Genomic DNA, 24,625 nt, shown 5'->3' on the forward strand with positions numbered 1-24,625 from the left:
TATTACACCATACCTACATACATACGAATCTTTCATTTTCCTGTATGAGCCCTCATGCTCGCTCATACGTTTTGGTGAAATTTTAGCAATTTCCTTCTTAACATAAAACCCAAAGAAATATGTGTGTAACTGTTTAGTATCTGTGAAAGTACTGAAAGTGTATAAATGTGGAAAAATGAAACAAAGCCGTTAGACGTAGCTTCTCGGGATTCTCCAAAAAGTTCACTGAAAAAGTTGCAGTAAATAACGATATAGCAACCCAAACGGTAGCCGCGTCTGATCGCACGGCGCGGCGCGACCAATCAGGGACTCTCGTTGTCGGCTCCCAGCAAAACTCAAAGAGCAATGAGCGAGAGATTTCTTAATTCTTTTTCACGCCGCGCCGCAAACGCGTTCTTTCGGACTCTGGCAGTTCACCCGCATCTTCAGTCGGCGTCGATGCGCCACTTCTATAAAGCGGCACGATACGAGAACCCTCTCATCGTGGCCGCCGGTAACTACATTCCCGATCCTGCGGACAGAATGGAAAGCAGTCGACGTCGCCCAAAACATGTCATCTCGGATCCTCCCGATCCACTGACGGTGCTTTTAGGTACTTCAAGCACCGGTCACCGTTCTCGTCGAACCCGTCGCTTGGGACGAAGGGCTCGACGAGCAAATTAACCCACAGACACAGCCCACTGAGTTTCTCGCCGGATCTTCTCAATGGGTCGCGTTTCCGATCCGGTGCCGCGGTGGTAGATTCTGTAAAGCACGGCTTTTGCTAGGGTTCGTGTTAGCAACGTCATCAAGCTTGAGCCCCGTGAGGTCACCTACTAGTTAAGGTTCCGCCGAAATAGCCTCTCAAGGCTATCAGATTAGGTAGGAAAAAAAAAAGCACCGGTGCATCACTCAACACGAATGCACCGGACGTCTTATCCTTTAGGCCACGACGACTTCAAAAGACATTCATTTCATTTCACATGTTATTCACATTCACTTAATATTTTTCATTAAAAATATATAAAAGATTACGCTGTATGGTATGTAACCTTTGCGTTGACATTTGACAATGAATAGAAGTCAAAATTCAAAACCAAACAACATCAATGGTTTGCATTAGGGATGTCCGAAAAGCAATAAAGTATCGATATGTATCGTATCGATACTTTTGGAAATTATCAATGTCAATTTAATTTTTTTTATAAAAATATCGATATCGATGTAACGGTATGATTTGACAGAGAATATTCGTGCTAATCAATAGACATAATTTTTAATGAATCAAGAACAACTATTAAGAAATTAAAAAAAAAAAAAATTAAGAAACTTAAAAACCAAATTTTAAAACAGCAAATCGAGTTGACCAAAAACAAAAAATACATAAAATATGATTTGTTAAAAATATGTTATGTTAGTATTTAAAAAATCTTTTTAGGATTTTTTAATCTTAAAACCTATAAAATGAAACGTTTAATGGTCTGAAAAAAATATCGACTTTTATACCTTTTCGATACTTGGAATTTTATATCGATCGATATATTATTGAAGTATTAAATAAAGCTCAAAAATAACTATAATTTGAAAAATTAATATCGATATATCGATGTATCGATATTTTTTCAACAAGCCTAGTTCGCATTGGCTATTTGCGAGAAATCGCGCCAACTGCGGAAATTTTTTAGATTTAATTTTTTGTGATAGTTATAATTTAGATAAGATTTTATTTGTGTAATTGTTAAAGTTTTCTACTAAAGTTTGAAATAAACCATAATATTCTAACGCTATTCATAGCAGTGATCGTGAGAAATATTGGACTCTACAACTCTCATCTCAATCAAAATAAATTCAACAATACGCAACGACTTTTTGATTTTGGTTAACTTTAGGTGTTAAAACAGCTAAAACAAAATATAACAATTTTTAAAAGCTAAGTTCAATATGGAGGAAGGTGATTTCGATCAACGTTTGAGAGATTTACAAAGGGAGTACCTCGAATTTCTTGACGATGGTGTGAGTTAATTATTCATGAAATTAGGTATTGAAGTAAATGAAAGCTTTAAATTTTTTTCTGGTTACAATAAATTTTAATATCTGAAATAAAATAATGAAGTATTTCAACCTCCTGTCCCATTAAAAATGGAGGCACTCATCTTTATAGATATGATTTTAAATAATGACAAGTTAAGTGCTTTGAAATTATAGAAGAAACTGATTTATTCTATTTTTTCCGTTTCTTCATTTATATTTTATGTGGATTTCAATATTGCTAAGTGATCATAATCAATTTACGACACGTTGACAGCTTCTCTGTAATTTGTTAATATATAAATTAATTTTAAATATCCAGGAAGATCAAGGAATTTATATGGAAAAAGTGAAACAGATGATAGAAGATAAATCGAAGCGCCTCTTAGTCAGCATCAATGACTTAAGGCGTAAAAGTCCTGAACGTGCCAAGAATTTACTAGAGAATGCCTTTGAAGAACAGATAGCATTCCAAAAGGCTTTAAAAGAATATGTGTCTTCAATAGACCCTACATATGCTAAAATTCAAGAGGAGTTTTTTGTGGCATTCTCAGGAAGTTTTGGTAACAAGCATGTTACACCCCGAAGTTTGACATCTAGGTGGGTTATTACTTATAAACATGCTATTAAAGTTCTACTGCTGAATGATGTCATTTTAATTTTAAGATGTGCCATAGTTAACGAACTTGTAAGGTTAAAACTAAGTTTGTTTTATGATATGTGATGTGTTCACCTAAAATTTAGTTTTGTTTGTTTTCTGTGTGCAAAATTAATCTGTTTGAATATATATTAAAGTACTAGATTCAATGAAAAAAATATTTCATAATTATATAGTTTTAAGATTCAGTGCATACTATACATGTGGAGATGGAACAAGAAATTAACTGCTGAATACTACTGAAAATTTTACAATCTTCCTTAAATATTTGAGCTGTAAACATTTTTTTTATGATCATATACAAGAACAGAGGTCTAAAGTGTCTAGATGAGTCTAGATATATTTACGAAAAATTGCATAATAGAAAGATTCAGGATAAGTTACAATGTATTGTGCTTTAGATATTAGTCAGATTAGAATTAATTGAGAAAATTATTTGTTTTTCTTACACTTATCTAATTGTTGTAATGTTTCCAGGTACCTCGGAAATCTAATCTGCGTGGAAGGCATAGTGACTAGAGTATCATTGGTTCGTCCCAAGGTGGTCAGAAGTGTACATTATTGTCCAGTTACCAAAAAAGTGATGGAAAGGAAATATACTGATCTAACTTCATTTGAAGCATTTCCCACCTCTGCTGTATACCCTACTAAGGTCCATAGTTTAGTCACTAATTAAAATTAGAATAAATTAACAAGAAATTGATAGTGAAATATAAAGATCTCATTAGAATATCTTAGACTTCTTCAGCACAATGTGGTATTTCCTCTGTATTTTGCCAGTTGTAATAGACAGCTACTACGCATTCATTATTTATTTTGCTACTTCGACTACTTATTTTCACGACACATTATGATCAGAATCTGCGAGCTAAACTTATTTTAAATATTTTCAAAATAGGTAAAGATAAGCATAATTTTAACTGATTCTTTTGCTATATTGGATGACAATAAGTTACTAATTTTAAAGTTATCTTACGATTTATAGATATATTAGCACTTCCATAATTGTAGGCAACATTTTTTAACTATTTATTTCTTAGATGGGAGGACAAACTCACAGGCCACCTGGATTTAACCTGGAGCCCATAGACATCAACAAAATATCATCACCTACCTTGAGCCATGAGCTCTAAATCTCAGTTTAATAGTAGAATAGCTGTGTGGTCCACCTTTCAAACTGTGTCATAGTAAAAATAGGCAGGTTGGTGATATTTTGCCATTTGTGTCTGAAGTTTATGAGTAACATTTATAGTGTAACTCGTATGTTCATAGGATGATGAAGGCAATCCTCTAGAAACCGAGTATGGACTTTCACGGTACAAAGATCATCAGACCCTTACCGTTCAAGAGATGCCCGAACGGGCACCAGCTGGGCAACTGCCAAGAAGTGTAGATATTATATGTGATGATGATCTAGTAGACAAATGCAAACCAGGAGACCGGGTGCAGATTGTAGGGAACTATAGATGCCTGCCCAATAAGCAGGGAAGCTTTACTGCTGGAACATTCAGGTATGAAGAGAAGTTACCTTTTGATATACATTTTTTTTATTGCCTTTGTAGGCAGACGAGCATACGGCCCACCTGATGGTGAGTGGTTACCGTCGCCCATGGACTTCAGCAATGCAAGGGGCAGAGCCAAGCCGCTGCCTTCCGCTATGAAATATACATTTGAAAAGGATTGAAGAATTGATACATTTGATTATAAGAATTTAATTAGGTTTTGTTTCTTTTGAATTGTCATCAATATGTGTCTGGTGCTGTACATTTTGAAGGACCACTCCAGTATATAGTGCTCAAAGTCCTTTACACACTAAGGTACCGACAGTGTGGGTATTCAAGAAAGTATTTGTTCTTCTTTTAATAAAAAGGATTGCTATTGACACTGAACCATCTTGGGTAACCAGCATGTTTTCTTAAATTTATAATTCACTAAACAAAATAATAAAACAATAGTACCTTCATTTAAAACCATTATTATATACTTATTCCTGAATATTACATACTGAATTCATATTTTACATTTGTCTATTTACCCCAGTCCATAGAGGATTCAATTTAAAGTAATGTTTTATTTTTTCAGAACAATCCTTATAGCAAACAACATAACACAAATCAACAAGAATATGAACATGTCAATAAACAGGGAAGATGTTAAGATCTGTAAAAGACTCGCAAAGAGAAAGAATGTTGATATGTTTGAACTTATGAGCAAATCTTTAGCTCCGTCAATCCATGGTCATGATTATATCAAGAAAGCTATTTTGTGCTTATTGCTTGGAGGCATGGAGAAGGTACTGCCAAACGGTACAAGATTGCGAGGGTGAGTATGTCTTGGTGGCTTTGAATACAAAAGGATGTATTTGTTTGTTTGTGACCTATATGTTTGCATGTTTTTAAATTTTAATCTGAATGAGTTGCAATTGTGATCAGCCATTGGCAGTTCGGAGAAGGTTTTAGTCATAGGACTATTAAAGTATGGTAGTTCTGTATTAATTACTTCACAAATGAGTTGTTGTTGGTAGTTAGGCATATTTGTAAAATAGGGTAACTTGATTTCACTAGTTAATTCTTACTTACGGGAGAATGTTGCAAAGTATAATGAGGACTTTGTTATACTTCGAAGTGTTACTGCCATTTTGTTACTTTATCACTACTTTGTCTATTTGTTTGGACAATTAATACAATAACAAATTGAATAGATGAAAATGCAATCCCTATTGATCCTTCCTCTTAAAATAATCTTAAATCATCATTATAAAAAAAATCTTAAATCACATAATCACATAAAACTGATTAATCACCTTAAAGAGTAGAAGAAGAAAGCTTGGAAAAGAAGGATCTTGGGTGACATAATTGTATTAAATAGTAAAATGCAGTTTCCCTAAAGATCAGATTCTATATGTATTTCGGGAAGAGATCCCCAAATTACAAAATGAAACAATACCTTGTCTTATTTTGTATCTCGCAAGCCTGTTTGATACGTCATTGTTTTCGATTTTGTTCTGCTTGGGACATTCCACCCGGCGGACATCATGGCCTGCACACATGGAGGCCGGTTTCGCGTACCTTCTTATCTATATATTAATACGTGAAGCAAAAACTTTGAAACCTTTTTACGAAAAGTGCGCGGACGGAGGAATATAATATTTCCCACACTTATAGAAAATATGAAGAAGGAGTGCAGAATGTTAATATTTTTTAAAATAATGCATAAAACATACTACTTTTAAAATAAATCAATAAAGAAAACATTACACACACTAACATTTATTTGACACACACGCATGTACCTGTATATTACTATTTAGTTTATTGTTAAAGTCTGTCAAGTTGAGAACAGATTAATATTGTTTTTCTTTAATTTGTTTGTCTATAGTGTAGCCTTAGCGAAATCTGTGATTATAGAAGTAAAGTCTTTGACAATAGAACCATAATAATCTTCAAACTTTAATTTAAATTAATAATTATAGTCGAATTTCGACTACCAGGGGACCTCTACTAGTTTATAATTAAAAGCTGTATTTTAGTAGTAAAACTTTTTGGTTGTTTTTCGTTTACAGAGACATCAACGTTCTGCTAATCGGCGACCCATCAGTGGCGAAGTCCCAGCTGCTCCGCTACGTGGTGCAGACCGCGCCGCGCGCCATCACCACCACCGGCCGCGGCTCGTCGGGCGTCGGGCTCACGGCTGCCGTCACCACGGACCCGGAGACAGGCGACCGGAGGTGGGCGCAGACACATAACAATACTATTCTTTTAAGTCTCAAGGTGGGTGGCGCATGTACGTTGTAGATGTCTATGGGCTCCAGTAACCACTTAACACCAGATGGGCTGTGAGCTCGTCCACCCATCTAAGCAATTAAAAAAAAAAGTCTTCTTAATTCTTTGAAGTTGTCGTGGCCTAAAGGATAAGACGTCCGATGCATACGTATCGAGCGATGCACCGGTGTTCGAATCCCGCAGACTGGTACCAATTTTTGTAATGAAATACGTATTCAACAAATTTAATATTTCAGTAATGCGTTTCGGTTTGAAGGGTGTGGCAGCCGTTGTAACTATAATAAGATCTTAGGATTTATATTTCAAGATGGATGGCGCATTTACGAAGCATTTTCTCATGTGTTGACTAAAAGGTAACGTTCGGTTGTTGGAACGCTAAGACCTCTCTCCTCGCGTCGTTTTCCTCATTACTGAGGGTCTTGACTCCCCCGCTGCATCAGTTTCTCCCGTACGATTTCCCTCCATCTGCTGCGATCCTTAGCTTCATGAAGGGTATTGTGGAAGTTGATGTTTAGAGAAGATTGTATTTGGTCCGACCATCTCGTCGGACTGCGTCCTCTGGGACGTTTACCATCTACCTTTCCAGTCACCATCAACTGTTTTGGATTGTGACCCTCTTAACGTTTAGATCAATAAGTAATAGATATAAACCATTCCAGTTGTATCACATGTGTCGTACAAAATAAATAAATCATCTATCATGTATTTAAATTATCGGTGTATTTATCAAATATATTTTTTAAAGGATTATATGACCTGATAACTAAGACCTTTAAGTCATTAGTCTTATTTTAATTTATATTCTTATTTTTATGAAAAATGATAATATGAAATGAAATGGAGATGATTAATTTGAGACGTTAATCAACTGGGATGAAATTAAATGAAATGAGATGAGATGATATGGGATGAAATATAATTTCAGTAAAATGGTGGTCATTTACTGAGATTTTTTCAGTGGGCTTTTTGGAGGATCCCGAGAAATTACGTCCAGCGGCTTTGTTTCATTTTTCCACATTTGTACACTTTCACAGATATTAAACAGTTAATAAACCACCGTTATTACACATTTAAACCTGAAGAAACACTAAATGGACAAAAATAAAACAAATCACACAACTTCACTCCTCGCGTTCCCGCCAAAAAGTCATTTATCAAAGAGCCGGTCCCTGACACCAGATCGCTTTGCGTTCAGCATAGAGTTGCCAGTGACGAAATCTCACGCTGCGTTGCAGGCTGGAGGCGGGCGCGATGGTGCTGGCGGACCGCGGCGTGGTGTGCATCGACGAGTTCGACAAGATGTCGGACATCGACCGCACCGCCATCCACGAGGTCATGGAGCAGGGCCGCGTCACCATCGCCAAGGCCGGCGTGCACGCCTCGCTCAACGCGCGCTGCTCCGTGCTGGCCGCCGCCAACCCCGTGCTGGGCAGGGTACGTATATACTATATAGCTCATAGCACATCAATATCGCGCACCATACATGGCTGTGGACACGTTCACTATATGGCACTATAGTATAGCGTAGTCTGAAATCAGCTTTAGACGGTTCTATTTGAGGGAACTGGGCTCTGTGTGCTTACTGCGAGTTTTTTAACGTTCTCGATAGCGTAAAAGTTAGCTCATATTTATATGGAATGGTGTCGTTTGCCTACGTTTGCCGCTAGGGGCGCTGTTCCAACTGCAGAGAAGTGCAGAATGTTAGTATTTTTCAAATTATGCATAAAAAATACATTAAATCAATTAAAAAAAACATTACATACACTACCATGTATTTGACACACACACGCATGCATACTATTTGTTTATTGTCAAACTTTTCTTATTGCTTATAGTCATTTTTTAAAGGGATTTTAAAGGATTTTAAGATTTTAAGACATTTTTAAAGGGATTTGAAGTCGTCGTGGCCTAACGGATAAGACGTCCGGTGCATTCGTGTTGAGCGCGATGCACCGGTGTTCGAATCCCGCAGGCGTGTACCAATTTTTCTAATGAAATACGTACTCAACAAATGTTCACGATTGATTTCCACAGTGAAGGAATAACTGTAATAAAAATGAAACCCGCAAAATTATAATTTGCGTAATTACTGGTGGTAGGACCTCTTGTGAGTCCGCACGGGTAGGTACCACCACCCTGCATATTTCTGCCGTGAAGCAGTAATGCGTTTCGGTTTGAAGGGTGGGGCAGCTGTTATAACTATAATTGAGACCTTAGAACTTATATCTCAAGGTGGGTGGCGCATTTACGTTGTAGATGTCTATGGGCTCCAGTAACCACTTAACACCAGGTGGGCTGTGAGCTCGTCCACTCATCTAAGCAATAAAAAAATAAAAAAACTGGTAACTAAGACCTTTAGGTCAGGTCTTATTTTAATTTATATTATTTTTCTATGAAAAATGAGATTATGGAGAGAAATGAAATGAAATGAGATGAGATGATATGGCATAAAATATAATCTCAGTAAAATGGTGGTCATTTACTGAGACTTTTTCGGTGGACTTTTTGGAGGATCCCGAGAAGTTACGTTCAGCGGCTTTGTTTCATTTTCCCACATTTTTGCACTTTTACAGATACTAAACAGTTAATAAACCACCGTTATTACACATTTAAACCTGAAGAAACACTAAATACACAAAATAAAACAAATCACACAACTTTACTCCTCGTTTTCCAGTACGACCAGTACAAAACGCCCATGGAGAACATCGGCCTGCAAGACTCTTTGTTGTCGCGTTTCGACTTGTTATTTGTGATGCTGGACATCGCCGACGCCGACCAAGATAATATGATCTCTGAACACGTTCTTAGGATGCACAGATACAGGTCAGTATGCCTGTCCATGCACACCGTCCTCTCGCGAGCAGCCTACGGTCGATACTGTGGCCCAATCATTAAAATTTGACCATAATATGAGACCTCATGATTTAGATTCATTTTGTGTATAACATGCCCCTTGCTGTGACTTATTCAAAGAAAACTTACATGTTTTTTTATGAATAACACTAAAGCTCTTTGAGAAATAATTGTTTTATCTATGCCTATTTATATGCTTAGCTTAAATGGCATTAAAACATAATTATTGATTGTTCCGAGAAGAAGTGTTGAAACAAACTCATCGTGCTCATTTTATGTTCTTTGTTCTCTTAAAAGTACTTTAACTAATCAATTGTTATTACAAATACAAACAAATAGGAAATGTAATGGATATAATAACATGAAAAGCTTTAGAGCGAGCATCTTATTTCCACATTGTGCTACACCTTTTTTGGTAAACCGGTAAATCCATCCAATAGTTCACGACCCGCCTTATTGTTAACTCTCTAACGGAGTTTAAAGCATCGCAACCTGGATGCCGCTGCCCATCTTGATACTCGTCTCAATTATTTCATTAAATTACAATTTTTGCAGGTCTGTATTTATTACATGAGGTTATTAGTTTATATTAAATTTTTCGTGAATGTGTGTTAACTAAGAATTTTATTACAAAAATTGATACCCCGCCTGCGGGATTCGAACACTGGATAGTCGTATCGCTCGATATGAACCGCGAGTCTTATCCTTCAGACCACGATGACTTTGTCTCTCTATAGATAGTTTTAAAATTTTCTTTTCTAAAGCAGAAGGTATTTTCGCCAAGGTTATAGTTTGTGTGCGATTGAATATTAATCTCAGAAGCACAAAGAAGCCTCATACATTTGTTTTAAAACTCATATTTTTATTATTGTTGCACAGAAATCCAAAGGAACAAGACGGAGAAGTATTACCAATGGGATCACTAGTCGAAATGCTTTCTACCGAGAACCCTGACAATGATGAAGTTGATGTATGTATTTGCAAGGTGTATTATTATTTTCAACCACAGCATTTGTTCCTAATAATTTTGAATGAAAGTGTCTGATAAAACCTGCATTATTGTACTGTTGGTTCTTACAGTACAGGGGATCCAAGTTTAGGGCCAGATGATGCTGCATAATTAGTCATGAATTATCTATCTATATATATTATCAACCACAACACTTTCCAGTAGTTAGTTTTAATAGAAAAAAAAAAAACTATATAGTTGCCTTGGTAAACATTAACCCAAGCGATTTTTCTTCCCTATACGAATTAGACAAAAATAAAACTACATAAATATATACATATATATTGTAAAACCCTGAAATAATCCATGTTCCATATTTGTCTTCCAAGGATACAGCCGAATCCATTTACGAGAAATACGATCCTCTGCTCCACGGCAACACTCGCAGCAAGAAAGATCAGATCTTTAGCACCAAGTTCATGCGGAAGTACATAGACCTGGCTCGACTCATGAAGCCGAAACTGAGTCAGGAGGCGTGTGACGTCATCGCCGATGAGTACGCTCGGCTGAGGAACCAGGACATGATGGATAGCGACATGGCAAGAGTGAGTTATTACATCCATTTTTATTTTATTTTTATTGCATAAATAGTTGCTTTGCCGGAACCTATACATACTTCAATCTCAATGTCGCTACCCACCTTGAGAAATGAGGATTAAAATCTAAAATATATAGTAAAAAGGTTGTGTCACGGTTAAACCTCAAATAGATTACTACTTCGCGACAAGTACAGAGAGAGTGATGGTACTCACCTGTGGTGGGCCTAACGTAGCCGGAACCACCAGTTATGCAATTATGAAAATAAAAAAATTGCGAGTTTCATTTTTATTTCACGATCTTCATCATGAAATGTCATCTGAATCTGTATTAAGTACGTATTTTATAAGAAAAAAGGCACCTGCCTGTGGGGTTTGAACACCGGCACGATTGCATCGCTCGGAACGAGTACACCGGCGTCTTATTCGCAGGCCAGGAACATTTTAATTTATTAGCCTGTGTTATGTACGTATTGGATGCAAACTTATATATTAAATTCTCGTGTCACAATGTTAGTTACCATACTACTGACCGATTTCTATGAAATTTTATATGCATGTTCAGTAGGTCTGAGAATCGGCTACTATCTATTTTTCATACCCCTAAGTGATAAGGGTTGTCCACCCCTAACATAATTTTTTTATTTTTTGGGTTTTTTTTTTGTTATAATGTGGCATTAGGTATGTGGTTGAATGAGATTTTGTTATTTTTATATTCCCTCATCTACATATCCTCATCTTATGTTCTCTCACTTACAATAAGTTTTTTTTTTTTCTACACTAGAAATTTCCTAGAAATCTTATATATGGGAAAACAATGTTTGCCGGGTCACCTAGTGGACATATAAAATACTCCCTTTTATTCTGTGACATCTCGCAGAACTTCTAATAGAACGTATAACTTCGATAAAAGACAAGCAGAGCACTGTTACTTCCCTTTGTGGGCCTTTAAGTATCCCTCGTGATGTGATATTCCCCTCGACTATTTGCAGACGCAACCGGTGACCGCCCGCACGCTGGAGACGCTCATCCGGCTGTCGACTGCGCACGCCAAGTGCCGCCTCAGCTTCCAAGTCACGCACGACGACGCGTTGGCTGCCATACAGCTAGTGCAGTTTGCTTACTTCAAGAAGGTATGTTCGATACTCACATTGTAATAACACCGGGTTAAACAAACCACTTGCGTAGCTGGAACTGTAGTCATACTTTACAATAATCACCAAGCAATGGTTAGTGCTCCTGGTAGCAGAACCGAGGGCCCTGGGTTCAGTTTCCAGAATTCATCACACATGCATCAGGCAAACATTTGTATTGTTTGTTTTTTTGTCTGGGTGTTTAATATCTATAATTTTATATTGAGACTTATATTGAATCCTGTTTGGGACCAAATAGCATGTAATTTGTCTCAGAATAAAAAAATACTTTATAAAATTAAATGTGTATTACAATAATTATTGTAATTCTTAGGCATCTACTGTTTAAATCGAATTCTTTAGTATACTTTTAAATGACAAATGTATTAGATATTTGTTTTATTTGAGTGCATTTGATTAGCTGAATGAATATGCAGGGTCGTGAGAATCGATTTTGATTCTTCGATTTTATTAAATCTCATTTCGTTCGTCACAAGAGGTCAAAGGTCGTTGACCCTGTACATCAGCTGATTTTGTTTACAGGTTATTCAGCAGTTTAGTTTGCTGTTGTCAACTCGTGATAAATAATTCTTACTCAACCATATTGGGGATAAAATAGACTGAATATCCGGTCATAGTTCTCGTCGAACCCGTCGCTTGCGACGAAGGGCTCGACGAGTAAATTAACCCTCAGGCACAGCCCACTGAGTTTCTCGCCGGATCTTCTCAGTCGGTCGCGTTTCCGATCCGGTGGTAGATTCTGCGAAGCACGGCTTTTGCTAGGGTTCGTGTTAGCAACGTCGTCAGGTTTGAGCCCCGTGAGCTCACGCACTAGTTAAGGCTCCGCTGATATAGCCTCTCAAGGCTATCAGCTTAGATAGGAAATAACTGAATATGTAACTGTTTCGATTTGTATTAATTTTGCGTAGGTGTTAACAAAGGAGAAAGGTCGCAAGCGCCGGGCATCCACTGAGAACGAGGACGCAGCCTCTGACACCGAGCCTGCCCAACCGCGACCCAAGCGCACTAGGAAAACTGTGAGTCAATCACTACAGAATATTGCCTGAATCCAAAATGTTGTATAGGTCTAAAATGACAATCCGCCTTTCTGGCTATACTTACTAAAGAATATAACGTGAAGCGTGTGTAGGTTTTTGGGTAAGGTTGGGTGGGGCCACTATGCCATACTATGTCAAATCCAACTGTAGGTGCCATTATCTATATATATATATATAAATGAATTGCTGTTCGTTAGTCTCGCTAAAACTTCAGAACGGCTGGGCCGATTTGGCTAATTTTGGTTTTGAATTATTTGTGGAAGTCCTGAGAAGGTTTAAAAGGTAGATAAATATGAAAATGCTCGGAATTAAATAAAAATAATAATTTTGTTTTCCCTTTGATGTGTCCCCCGTCGGACGGATTCCTTTTGTTTGTTTTAAGTCCATTTTAATACTAAAGGTCCCTCTTTTATTAATCGATTGAGACACTACGAAGTCTGCCGGGTCAGCTAATTTAACATAAATATGTACTTGTGTACCTTGCATATGTTCATCAAGAACTTTCGTGATAAAAAATAACAGAGTGTTATAAAAAAAACGAGCGTGCTTTAGACCACAAAACTATAGTACACGTACGTTTATTAATTTTCTACAAATATTCAAATTTATTATAGGTTTTCATTGATAAATTAATATTATTGAATGAGAAAAGAATTTGAATAAAATTGAGAGGAAGAGAGAAAGAAAATGTATACTAGCACCTCTCTGTTGTCTCTACAGTAGGTAATAAACGAAACATAACTCTCTCTTTCTATCTTCACTAACTTGTATCTTCCTCTCAACTTCTGTTTGCCTCGCATCACAGTTTTCGTAACGCTTTCGTCACGAATTTGCCAGCTTACTCCTCAAGTCAAGTGTATGTAAAGAAGTTTTACTTAAACAAGAAACTTATGTTTTACTGGTTGTATTATGAGCCAGAATTAACGCGTTGCGTGAACGCCGCTGACAGCTTCATACTGAGTCGTATTGCTTAATAAACAAAGTTGAAATTAAATTGTCATATTTTTATAGCAAGAAGGTCAAGATCCGTACGAGTTTTCGTCGGATGAAGAAATGGAGCCGGTGCTACGGGCAGCGAGGTCTTCTCAACCAGAACCGGAGCCGCACACATCCAGTTCCAAGAAGACTATTCTACCTGCCAGGTGAGGAGATGTAGAAGGTTGGTTGGCAGGGTACGGGAGCAATCTCCCTGGTGTGTCATTGTATAGCGGCCATATCTTTTTTTTATTGCTTAGATGGGTGAACGAGCTCACAGCCCATCTGATGTTAAGTGGTTAGTGGAGTCCATAGACATCTACAACGTAAATGCGCCACCCACTTTGAGATATAAGTTCTAAGGTCTCAGTATAGTTACAACGGCTGCTCCGCCCTTCAAACCGAAACGCATTACTGCTTCACGGCAGAAATAGGCAGGGTGGTGGTATCTACCTGCGCAGACTCACAAGAGGTCCTACCACCAGTAAAAATCTCATTGTTCAAACTTAACTCACCACGTACGAGCAGGTTTCTCGTTTTTACTACCGCACCGCCCGCCACCGGAGTAGAGTTCATCCATACTACCTGGAGCCACTGCGGTCATCCACAGTGCGTTTCCAGAGATCTTTTTTGCCACGTACCATCCGGCTATGGAATGAGCTCCCCTCCACGTTGTTTCCCGAGCGCTATGACATGTCCTTCTTCAAACGAGGCTTGTGGAGAGTATTAAGCAGTAGGCAGCGGCTTGGCTCTGCCCCTGGCATTGCTGAAATCCATGGGCAACGGTAACCACTCACCATCACGTGCCGTATGCTCATCTGCCTACAAAGGCAATAAAAAAAAAGGTGCGTGTACTTATGTACGCGCGTAAGAAGCTATACTTTATTTTGATGAAATTTATTTCTTTTTTTAATTTAAATTTTAATTAATTTGAAAAAAAAATCGATTAAACAACATCCTCAAACACGCATATTGGACATCCCTTTTCTTGACATCGTATAAATTCGGTAATTATCGGTACGGTTCGGAAAGTTCACCTGCGGCTATATTCAGACTCGCCAAGTTACGTCGGTCGTGTTGTAATGAGCGATTTAGTGGGCAACTTCATTCTGTTAATTTTGCGTCACAGGGCGCGCGCATCGTAAAATTTCACTCTCATCAATTTTTCATAACGCGCCTAAAGAAGTATAATTTCAAAAAAAAAAAAGGTTTTTGACGCTGCAACACTCCCTATTTGTTACAGGCTAGCCCAGTTCAAGTCAGCCCTGCACGAGCTGTTCAAGTCGGAGCGCGCTAACTCACTTCCCCTCAGTCGCATCACGAAACATCTCGACGAGAAATACTCCCACGAGATCTTCGACTCGGCCGAGGTCCAAGCGGCATTAGATTCCATGACCAGTGACAACCAAGTTATGATGGCCGATGACATGGTTTTCTTAATATAGAGGGAAGTACATGCTAAATTACAACACCTCTTACTGTGATGATGATCATTGATGATCATTTCCAGTGCTTGAATCTGAATCATGATATACAATATTATTAAGACATAAAGATGCCTTGCTCAGTGCCTTGATTATATTTGAATCTACCAATAATCACATGTTCAAACTATGTTTAAGTTCAATTAAATGATTTGATACATATTTTTTGTTGTTATTTAAGCCTATCATTTGAAATTATTTATTTTGACATAATTACAATTTTTTTTAAAGATGCTGCCACTCATGTACTAACGAGCATGGTAGATGAAATTTATCTAATGCAAATCTTCTAATCTTAGCTCTCGTAGCTTAGAGACCATCCGTTGTGCACTATAAGGTGGAGCAGCAGTGACAAGCAATTGGTTTTCTGTCCAGTTCCACATAGTACACATTCGCAATAAGGTGTTATTTGCTAAGAAGCTATGATGAATTATAGCTGCACTAGACCACCAATAGTGACAATGACTTTTTAAGGAGTACGTTTTGTAGAAAATCACATTAATTGGTGTATTTGAAACCATCCGACTTAGGACCAAAGTGTAAAATACATACATTTATTTAACAATTTATGTACATAAATAACAATTATTTCCGCCCTTTTCCTTTGCCGGAGTTCTTCCTACCTTTCCCTTCCCTCCCTTTGCTGCCTTTATTAAACTTATTCTGAACTTTCCCTCCAAACACTTTCTTCTGACCTCCTTTATTCCTAAATTTATCTCTATCTCCTGAATTCTTATTTTTGAAATCCTTGTTTTGGAACTTCTTGTCGTTGCCTTGTTTCTTTGTCTGTTGGCCGCCATCTTGATTTTTCTGATATTTCCTTTTTAATTTCTTGTCGAGCCGCATCTTTTTGAAACCTCTTACAGAATTGTCATCAGCCCTTCTCTTGTTCGACGTTTTGGGTGTGAACAGATCTATAAAAAAAAAAAATTATTACTATGTTAGCACTCAGGGCAACATTTATAGCGATAAAAATAAAGTCTCATTCAAATAACATTCATACTCCATTTTTACAGAACACAATATCGTGCTTTGTAATTATGGTATGTCATGAATTGTCACACTTAACAAATCCCATACCGAATATGACATTGAAATATACAAATCAATGCGGCTATATAATTCCAAGATAAAATTGTTGCAATTTTTTAAATAAGTTGAGCAACACATTAAAAAAATATTTTTTATTTTTTATTTTAACTTGGTTTACACTTCGTTACGTAATTCCCTCATAAGCGAGTAGCGGAATACAAAGTATGGAAATTAAGGTAACTTCAAATATTAAGTTTTAGTTAATATGTTTCGACTTTTATGATGGCTAACATCTTCACATAACTATCGAACAGACATTTATTGCGGTACCTTTTTCCGGTTCGGCTCCCACTTCCTGTCTGTAGTAATCAGCGTCATCGTCTTCCTCCATATCTTGATCATTGTTCTGAGACTCGGCGGCCGCCAGTTCCATTAACCTGAACACAAAGTTCATAATTGTGACCTCCGATCGTATGAACGAGATGTCACAGACGGAAATTGCGACTATGATGAGAGATCTCGATTGTGAAAAACGGAATTTAAAGGTCGGAACTTGCGTGAATTTATCAAATATCACCGGATTTTTTTGTTTAGTAATTTATCCAACTCCAAAACAAAAGGTCCAAGGGGGAGGGAGGGAGGTAGGTAGGTAGCTCGGTAAAGGTTCAAAATTTTAAAAGGTCCAAGCCAAGTGTTTGCATGATTATAATCAAACAGATTGACTAACGAATCGGTGATTTGGGGAGCTGTAGCTTCATGCGAGTAAGTTCATGGACAGAATCATTTCAAACCCAAGTTCAATTTTTTTTTACCTCTGACTCTCAGTCGATTCTTTCTTCTTCTTAATGCCTTCAAGAGCCTTCTGTTTGAGTTCTTCTTTTTCTTTCTGCTTCCTCTTAATGTTCTCTTCTTGTTTCGATTTACGTTTTTCTTTTAGACGCCTGAAATCAAATATTAAATTTAAAAAAGTTTCTAGGTAAAAATGAATGTATTCTAAATTAAAACCTACAAGTTATTTTAGTGCAGTTACATTTTTGGACTTTAAACTTAAAACTCTTAAAAAAATTGTAAAGTTCTTTGTTGCAAAAAACTGCAATTTGTTATTTATATTTCCCACATTTGTGATACAAGATTTATAACATTCTAAATTTAAAATTATTTCATAATTGGTCAATAAAATTTTCATTAATAGATCAAACAGACATGGAAATAGATCTATAGTTTCATTACAGGCACGTCATGAAGTTTGATTTAAATTCCTTCTTTATATTTATCTAAATCATAATCCTCAAAATATTAGTTATCTAAGAGTAAATGTAATGATTAAGTGTACCAACTTTCCAACATGTATGGCATCATCTCTCGAAACTCTAACAGACTTCACTAAAATGCATACACAAGTGAAAGCAGAATATGTTGTGTCCAATTGTAACAGGCAAACCCCTTAATATTGTTTTATTACATCTCAAATGAATTTCATTTTAATTTCTGATTAGAATGAAATTTCAATATTCAGCTAGAATACATGTTTAACCAGGTAGCTATCATAAAACACGAGATATTTGATAGATGCCTGAATCACGCTACCAATATTTTCAAGATTAACATATATTCAAGTTCCGAACAATAACATTTGGGCCATCGATTTACTTAATCATTTTGCATCCACTTGGTCAAAAATCTTCCCTTTGTCGGTAACTCCCAAACATACAATAATTTCTATTTAAAATATAAATCATAATATTTTTCTATATTATTAATGAATCAAAAGTGAGAGTTACCTCTTTGCTTCTCTTCTCTTTTTAATTAATGCTTTTTCTTCTTCTGTTTTTTCTACAAGCTCATGGTATAAAACTTCACCATCCATGAGACCATCTTCAACCTGGAAGTCATAAAGTACTGATGTTTCCGATGTTTACAAGTTGTTAATGAGAAACAAATTAGATTATGAGTTCATCGAGCGTTTTACTTATCAAGCCACGGACCCCTCATAATAGTCCAACTCCTTACCTTTATAAGTTGAAACGTTATCCTTGGTCCGAGCTCGAACAATCTGATAGCTGATTTTGAGTCGACAGCTGCTCCCCTCGACGCGAGGCTTTGCGGAAGAACTATTTGAGAATTTGGATCATCCTCGAACTCACTCTCAGATAGCAAGCCCGCTCTGTTTCAATAAGCAATAAACAAATAAATGGACAGTTTACATGAAAAAGATGAAGCATGTAAGCACATGATGTCATTATTAAAATTAATTTTCTGTTTAGCAAACAGACCAAATCTCTGTATAGGTTATGAACAGGTTTTAGAGAATTGTATTCTTGGAACAGTCCAAGTCAGATACGGTTTTCATTAACTTTTGTAACGTCTTGTGGATATAAATGCCACCAGTTTTAGGATAGCATTTACCTACTTACATAACAGATCTACTAAATAGTCAGTAGAGACATCAAGAGGGGTAAAAAATATATATATCTTCAAGTGAATTCGAAATTTAATGCGAATTTTTGCAAAAATATTCCAAATTCATGTATAACAGACTTTCCTGTCTGAATATGGGTGACAGCATTGACTCAAGTGTTGTCTATGGGCGTCGATAGGCTAAGCATCTAGGTAGAACAGTTAGTAGCTTAATTCTTCTACTTATCTAACTAGATACTTAATCTTTGACTTACTTGTCAAAGAACTCGGACATATCTTTACATCGGTTCAAATTTGGTATTTTGCCTTGTACCACCTAGAACAAAGAAAGAAAATAATTATTATAATGTAAAAAGGGGTTATCAAGGTTCAACAAACAGTTCACCTTATAAATCTGACTGGAAGTGGCAAAAGCAAATACACTGGCATGATTATATAAAAAACATTATTTGAAATAGGAGAATTGTCATAGAAAGATCGAAAGCACCTGTTTTCACAAACAATACTGTTGCCTATAAAATGTGATTTCTCAGACCAGGAGAACCATTATAATGTATAGGAAATGGTTATTTAATAAATAACCTAATCATACATAATAATTAATAAATACCTTTTTAGTTCCTTTATTAAGTCCAACCGGTGTTGCCCTAATTACATAATGCCTCATATCTATTAGCTTTGTGGACGGATTGTAGTTCATTAACACACATCTCCTTATATTTTTTAGTTTTACCTGAAATAAATAAACATAATATTCAATGACTATTCACAATGCTGTAATATGTGATAATGTGATATACCACATTAATTTGAATGGGGAACTGTTATTTAGGTTAATTGGTAAATATTATCTACTAAGGTAAGTTTATTTTATTTTTGATATGCTTAAATCGCACATACATCACTTATACAAACCATGTAATTTTTCAGGAGAAGCATTAAAAAATTCAACATCTTACTCTTCTTGACTAAAGAAGTAAAATGATAATATTTAAATTAAAGCAAACATCTCACTAATAACTATTAAAAAATGTATTTTCTCATACTTAATTCAGTTTTAACAAAAATTGCATAACTGACATTATAGCACCGTATGTGCGATATCTGAGAATGACAATATGAATATTAATATATTGTGGAATGAAATGCAGAACTAAAACATTATGAGTTCAAAAGATGGTTTTTATAAAATAAATCAAAATAGACACAACAAGAAGTGGGCTGACTTTTTACTACTACTACTACTACTACTATCAGTAACTGGTTTTGATTGAATTATACAAATGAATTTGTTGTTAATTGTAGCAACTGCACTTAACCTCCAGTTTAAAATATGCACTATAATCTGATCTTAATTACATTAGATTAGTGGGATTAGTCATTTGCTATAAAATAATTTCTCATGGGTAAACTTAAAAGAAAGATACTCACAGTAGTAATATTAATTGTTGGAAACATATTTTGAAACATTGTGGCCATAAGTTTCATGTGCATGCCTTCACCGGAGAAGGTGTTTAGCACAATGAGAGGTGCATTTTGGAAGGCACGCATCATCACATATTGTTTTTTTAGTGAAGATATTACATCACGAGCTAAACTGTACTGAAAATTTTAATAACGATAATTATTTTAGTTTAGTTAGTTCAGTTTTCTTTATATGAATAAAGCAGGCACTGCTGTTGAACAGAATTTTATGTTTAGATTATGTTTCTTCTTAGTTTAACTTACAGATTTGTTTCATTGACAAAAATCATGTGTGAAGTGGTGGAAATAGATGCATGATGGCATTAACATTTCATTGTCTATAAGGCTGTAACCACTTAATATTGTTTGAATCATAAGTCAATCGAAACATATAACAAAAAAACAATTATTTTTAAATGCCCTGTTTGTGTTTTGCATTTGTAATTACTCAATTACATTTGGTACTTTTTGAGTACAATGAAGTAGTTTATGGAAGTTACTTTTTAAATTATATAATATAATATGTATATACTGTAAAACCTGAGACTTATTATTAGACTACATTGTAAATGTCTATGGGCTCCAGTAACCACTTAACACAAGGTGGCACGTGAGCTCGTCCACCAACATAAGCAATAAACAAATTAAAAAAATTAATACAGAAATACTTACATTGTGTATCTTAAAAGTTAGCGTAGGCCCTCGAGGTAGTCTGGCAAGTCTCATGTAAGAACCAAGTTCAGTTTCCGTAAAAAGGACCATGTGTGATACATGAAGATAACCAGATATGGACACAAAATCTTTGATTGTATTTTTCTTGCGTTCCTGTTAATAAAATATCATATTTCTATATACTGCACAACGGAAATGTTACTGCTAATAGAAATCTTATTTCATTTGTTATACAAACAGTAGCAATGAATTCTAATAAATAAAACTAAAATGGTCATAGCTTTGGCCTATGATAAAATGCCCAGTTTATTAACATCACCTTGCCTAATTCTGTTTTAAAGCATTTGCACTTAGAAATCATGGCCAAGCTGCGTAGTAGCATTGATGTTGTAGTGTCTATAGGCTGTGGCACTACTTAACATTAGGTGTGCTGTGAGTTCGATGGCCATTATGAAAAATCTGAACAAAAAACGAACTTTTAATTGTGAAGCAGTGAAAGGTTCCATGATCTTTCTGAAGTCTCTAGTTAAGTCTACGAGGTCCTTGCTACATTGCCCTCTGTGAATCACGAACGAATGTGGCGCTTTCACTAGGTTTTCAGGCTCCAAAGCTTCTTTACTTGCGGAATTCTTCTTCACGCATTTTCCTTTACGTTTCCCCATTTTGTAGAGTTAGTGAATCACTGATAGTGATGATGTAAATAATGTGAACGTTTTTTCATGTAGGATTTTCAGTAAAATTCGACACGAAAAGTATATTTTTTAAATGTAATAAAGAGGTTATGTTTAAATCGTAGCGCATGCAAATGTTTTGACTTTTTGACAGCTAAGTGTAGTAGTGGTTCTATTTTCCAACCGAAAAGGTATGACACCATACAGCCTAATTTCTTCTTTATTCTGTTTTATGAAAAATAATAAGGAAGGAAAAAGGATATGAATGCAATGAAGTACAGTTGATTTATTTGAAATGGCAACTGATTGGGATGAAACCAAATGAAACGAGATGAAATGTCAAGAAATATACCTAGTCTAAGTAAAATGGTGGTTACTAACTGTAACTTTTTCAGTGGACTTTTTAGAATATCCTGAGAAGCTACGTCCAGGTGCTTTCTTTTATTTTTTTACATTTATGCACTTTCACAAATATTTAACAGTTAATAAACCAACGTTATTACAAATTTCAGCTTGAAGAATCACTGAAGTTAAAAAAAAAAAACAATTCATACAGCTTCGCACCTCTCATTCCCGCCAAAGAGTCCCTTAAATATTAAATACATTATCTGTTTGTCTTTTTGCATAGATTGTAACATGCAGCAAGTTCTTTTTAGGTGGATTAAATACACAAACTAAAGTATAATAAGTACCAGAAAAAGGTTTTAATAGTAATTTTGTTCGTTTTTTGTATGGAAGGTGAAAGGGAACCAATTAAGGTGGCACTATAGTAACAAGTGGAGGTTTTTAAAATAGCGCCATCTACCACCACACTTCACTCTGTTTAAAACTGCCTTCATCATATGATTTCCACGTTCTAGTGCTATTTCGGTAAGTTCTAACAGTAATTTGCTGTTTAGAGGTGGACACTTTTAGTACTTGCCTCTTAAATACGATGGTGATCTTTACCTCTGCTCTCCATAGCTTTTCGGGAATAGCTAGATTACGTTAGGGTTTCGATAGACCCTCAAAACAGAAAAAAAATATATAAATTTCACCCTTGCTACAGATATACTGGTGGTAGGACCTCTTGTGAGTCCGTACGGGTAGGTACCACCGCCCCGCCTATTTCTGCCGTGAAGCAGTAATGCGTTTCGGTTTGAAGGGTGGGGCAGCCGTTGCAACTATACTGAGACCTTAGAACTTATATCCCAAGATGGGTGGCGCATTTACGTTGTAGATGTCTATGAGCTCCAGTAGCCACTTAATATCAGGTGGGCTGTGAGCTCGTCCACCCATCTGAGCAATAAAAAAAATAAAAAAATCTGTCACTTAGGTTTAACACATATTTTTCTTATTTAAATGAGTGGATAAGCTTACAACCCACCTGGAGTTAAGTGAAGACATCAACAAGTAAACGTCGCCATCCACCTTGAGACATGAGTTTTAAGCTTTCAGTTTTTACAGCACTGCGCCTACCGCAGTCGCAGTTTTGAAGTCGTCGTGGCCTAAAGGATAAGACGTCCGGTGCATTCTTATCTAGCGATGCAACGGCGTTTGAGTCCCGCAGGCGGGTACCAATTTTTCTGATGAAATACATTCGTACATAACAAATGTTCACGATCGACTTCCAGAGTGAAGGAATAACATCGTGTAATAAAAATCAAGCCCGCAAAATTGTAATTTGCGTAATTACTGGTGGTAGGACCTCTTGTGAGTCCGCTGGTCTAGGTACCACCACCCTGCCGATTTCTGCCGTGAAGCAGTAATGCGTTTCGGCTTGAAGGATGGAGCAGTCATTGTAACTATACTGAGACCTTAGGACTTACATCTTAAGGTGAGTGGCGCATTTACGTAAATGTCTATGGGCTCCAGTAACCAGTTAAAAACAGGTGGGCTGTGAACTCGTTCATCCATCTAAGCAATAAAAAAAACCGCACCATTTAAAACGGAAACGCATTACTGCTTCGCGGCAGAAATAGACAGGGCGGTGGTACCTGCCCGTGCGGACTCACAAAACGTCCTACCACCAATAGGCGGTTGTGCTACCACCACAATCTTCTCATTTTATTTTTCTTCTTTCAGAATCACCGTTATGCAAGACAAAATTTCTTATTATTAGGAATGCTACAAATTTTAGTTTACTACCATTAAAACAGCAAATACTTATATAAAGCGATAGTCGAAATACTTTATGGATAATTAAAGTGAACAACTAAGTTTCTTAATTTCTTTAACAAATATAAAAATAAAATATATATCTCGCGTTGTCTATAGACTTCAATAACCATTTATTATCATGTTGAACGTGAATTCGTAAATCTCCCCGTGTAAGCTGATACAGCCCGTTGATGATATATTTTTGTGCGTTGATTCGTTAAGTCTGTTTTCTTTGCCTGTCGCAAGTCGCGATTTCGATCCGATGGTAGATTTAGTGAAGCACTGCTCTTATTAGTTAGTGTTAGCAACTCTCTTAGATTAAGTCCGTGAGCTCACCTACCCGACCGCGCGTAGTCCTTACGGATCCATCAGATCCAATAACCTTTGCATTAGACGCCTTCAGCTCTAACACTAGGTCGCGATTCCGATCCAGTAGTAGATTCATTCGCGAAGCAGCTGCTCTTGAGCTGTTACGTCTCCTTCGGAGGCCCTCGGGCAGCTGTTAGCAAATCCCACCCCTTCTGGCTGAGCCTATGCTCGCCCACCTGTCCTGGTGAAACTGGAAAGGCCTACGGGCCACCAGTAATCCTTCAATCATAAAAAAAAAGTTGCAAAAGCCCCTAGCTACCAACGATTAGGTAGAGGAAAAAAAATGAACACAATATTTTATTTTTATTTTACTACATTTGGTTTTCATTATTATATAGGGGGACTAAAATAAAACAAATCAA

At 36.4% G+C, this 24,625-nt stretch overlaps 2 protein-coding genes across 2 annotated transcripts; one reads left to right on the forward strand and one right to left on the reverse strand.

Annotated features, from left to right (window-relative positions):
• The first annotated feature begins 1,613 nt into the window (after positions 1–1,613).
• On the forward strand, positions 1,614–15,660 carry Mcm3 (minichromosome maintenance 3). The gene is made up of 14 exons (XM_089728012.1): positions 1,614–1,992; positions 2,330–2,607; positions 3,143–3,317; positions 3,938–4,176; positions 4,748–4,987; positions 6,228–6,392; positions 7,683–7,881; positions 9,125–9,273; positions 10,183–10,273; positions 10,642–10,857; positions 11,841–11,981; positions 12,911–13,018; positions 14,051–14,181; positions 15,258–15,660. The coding sequence occupies exons 1-14, from the start codon at positions 1,921–1,923 to the stop codon at positions 15,457–15,459; spliced, it is 2,406 nt and encodes an 801-aa protein (XP_089584138.1). The 5' UTR covers positions 1,614–1,920; the 3' UTR covers positions 15,460–15,660.
• Positions 15,661–16,038: 378 nt separating this feature from the next.
• On the reverse strand, positions 16,039–21,932 carry ppan (Brix domain-containing protein peter pan). The gene is made up of 10 exons (XM_089728016.1): positions 21,561–21,932; positions 21,085–21,237; positions 20,380–20,550; positions 19,559–19,681; positions 19,203–19,264; positions 18,541–18,694; positions 18,312–18,412; positions 17,343–17,471; positions 16,861–16,967; positions 16,039–16,412 (listed from the first exon to the last, which is right to left on the reverse strand). Exons 1-10 carry the CDS (start codon positions 21,744–21,746, stop codon positions 16,084–16,086), a joined length of 1,515 nt encoding a protein of 504 aa, XP_089584142.1. The 5' UTR covers positions 21,747–21,932; the 3' UTR covers positions 16,039–16,083.
• Between the last annotated feature and the right edge of the window lie 2,693 nt (positions 21,933–24,625).

The sequence above is a fragment of the Bombyx mandarina genome, chromosome 06 (genome assembly GCF_030267445.1).
Source record: "Bombyx mandarina strain Sakado chromosome 06, ASM3026744v2".
NCBI lineage: Eukaryota > Metazoa > Arthropoda > Insecta > Lepidoptera > Bombycidae > Bombyx > Bombyx mandarina.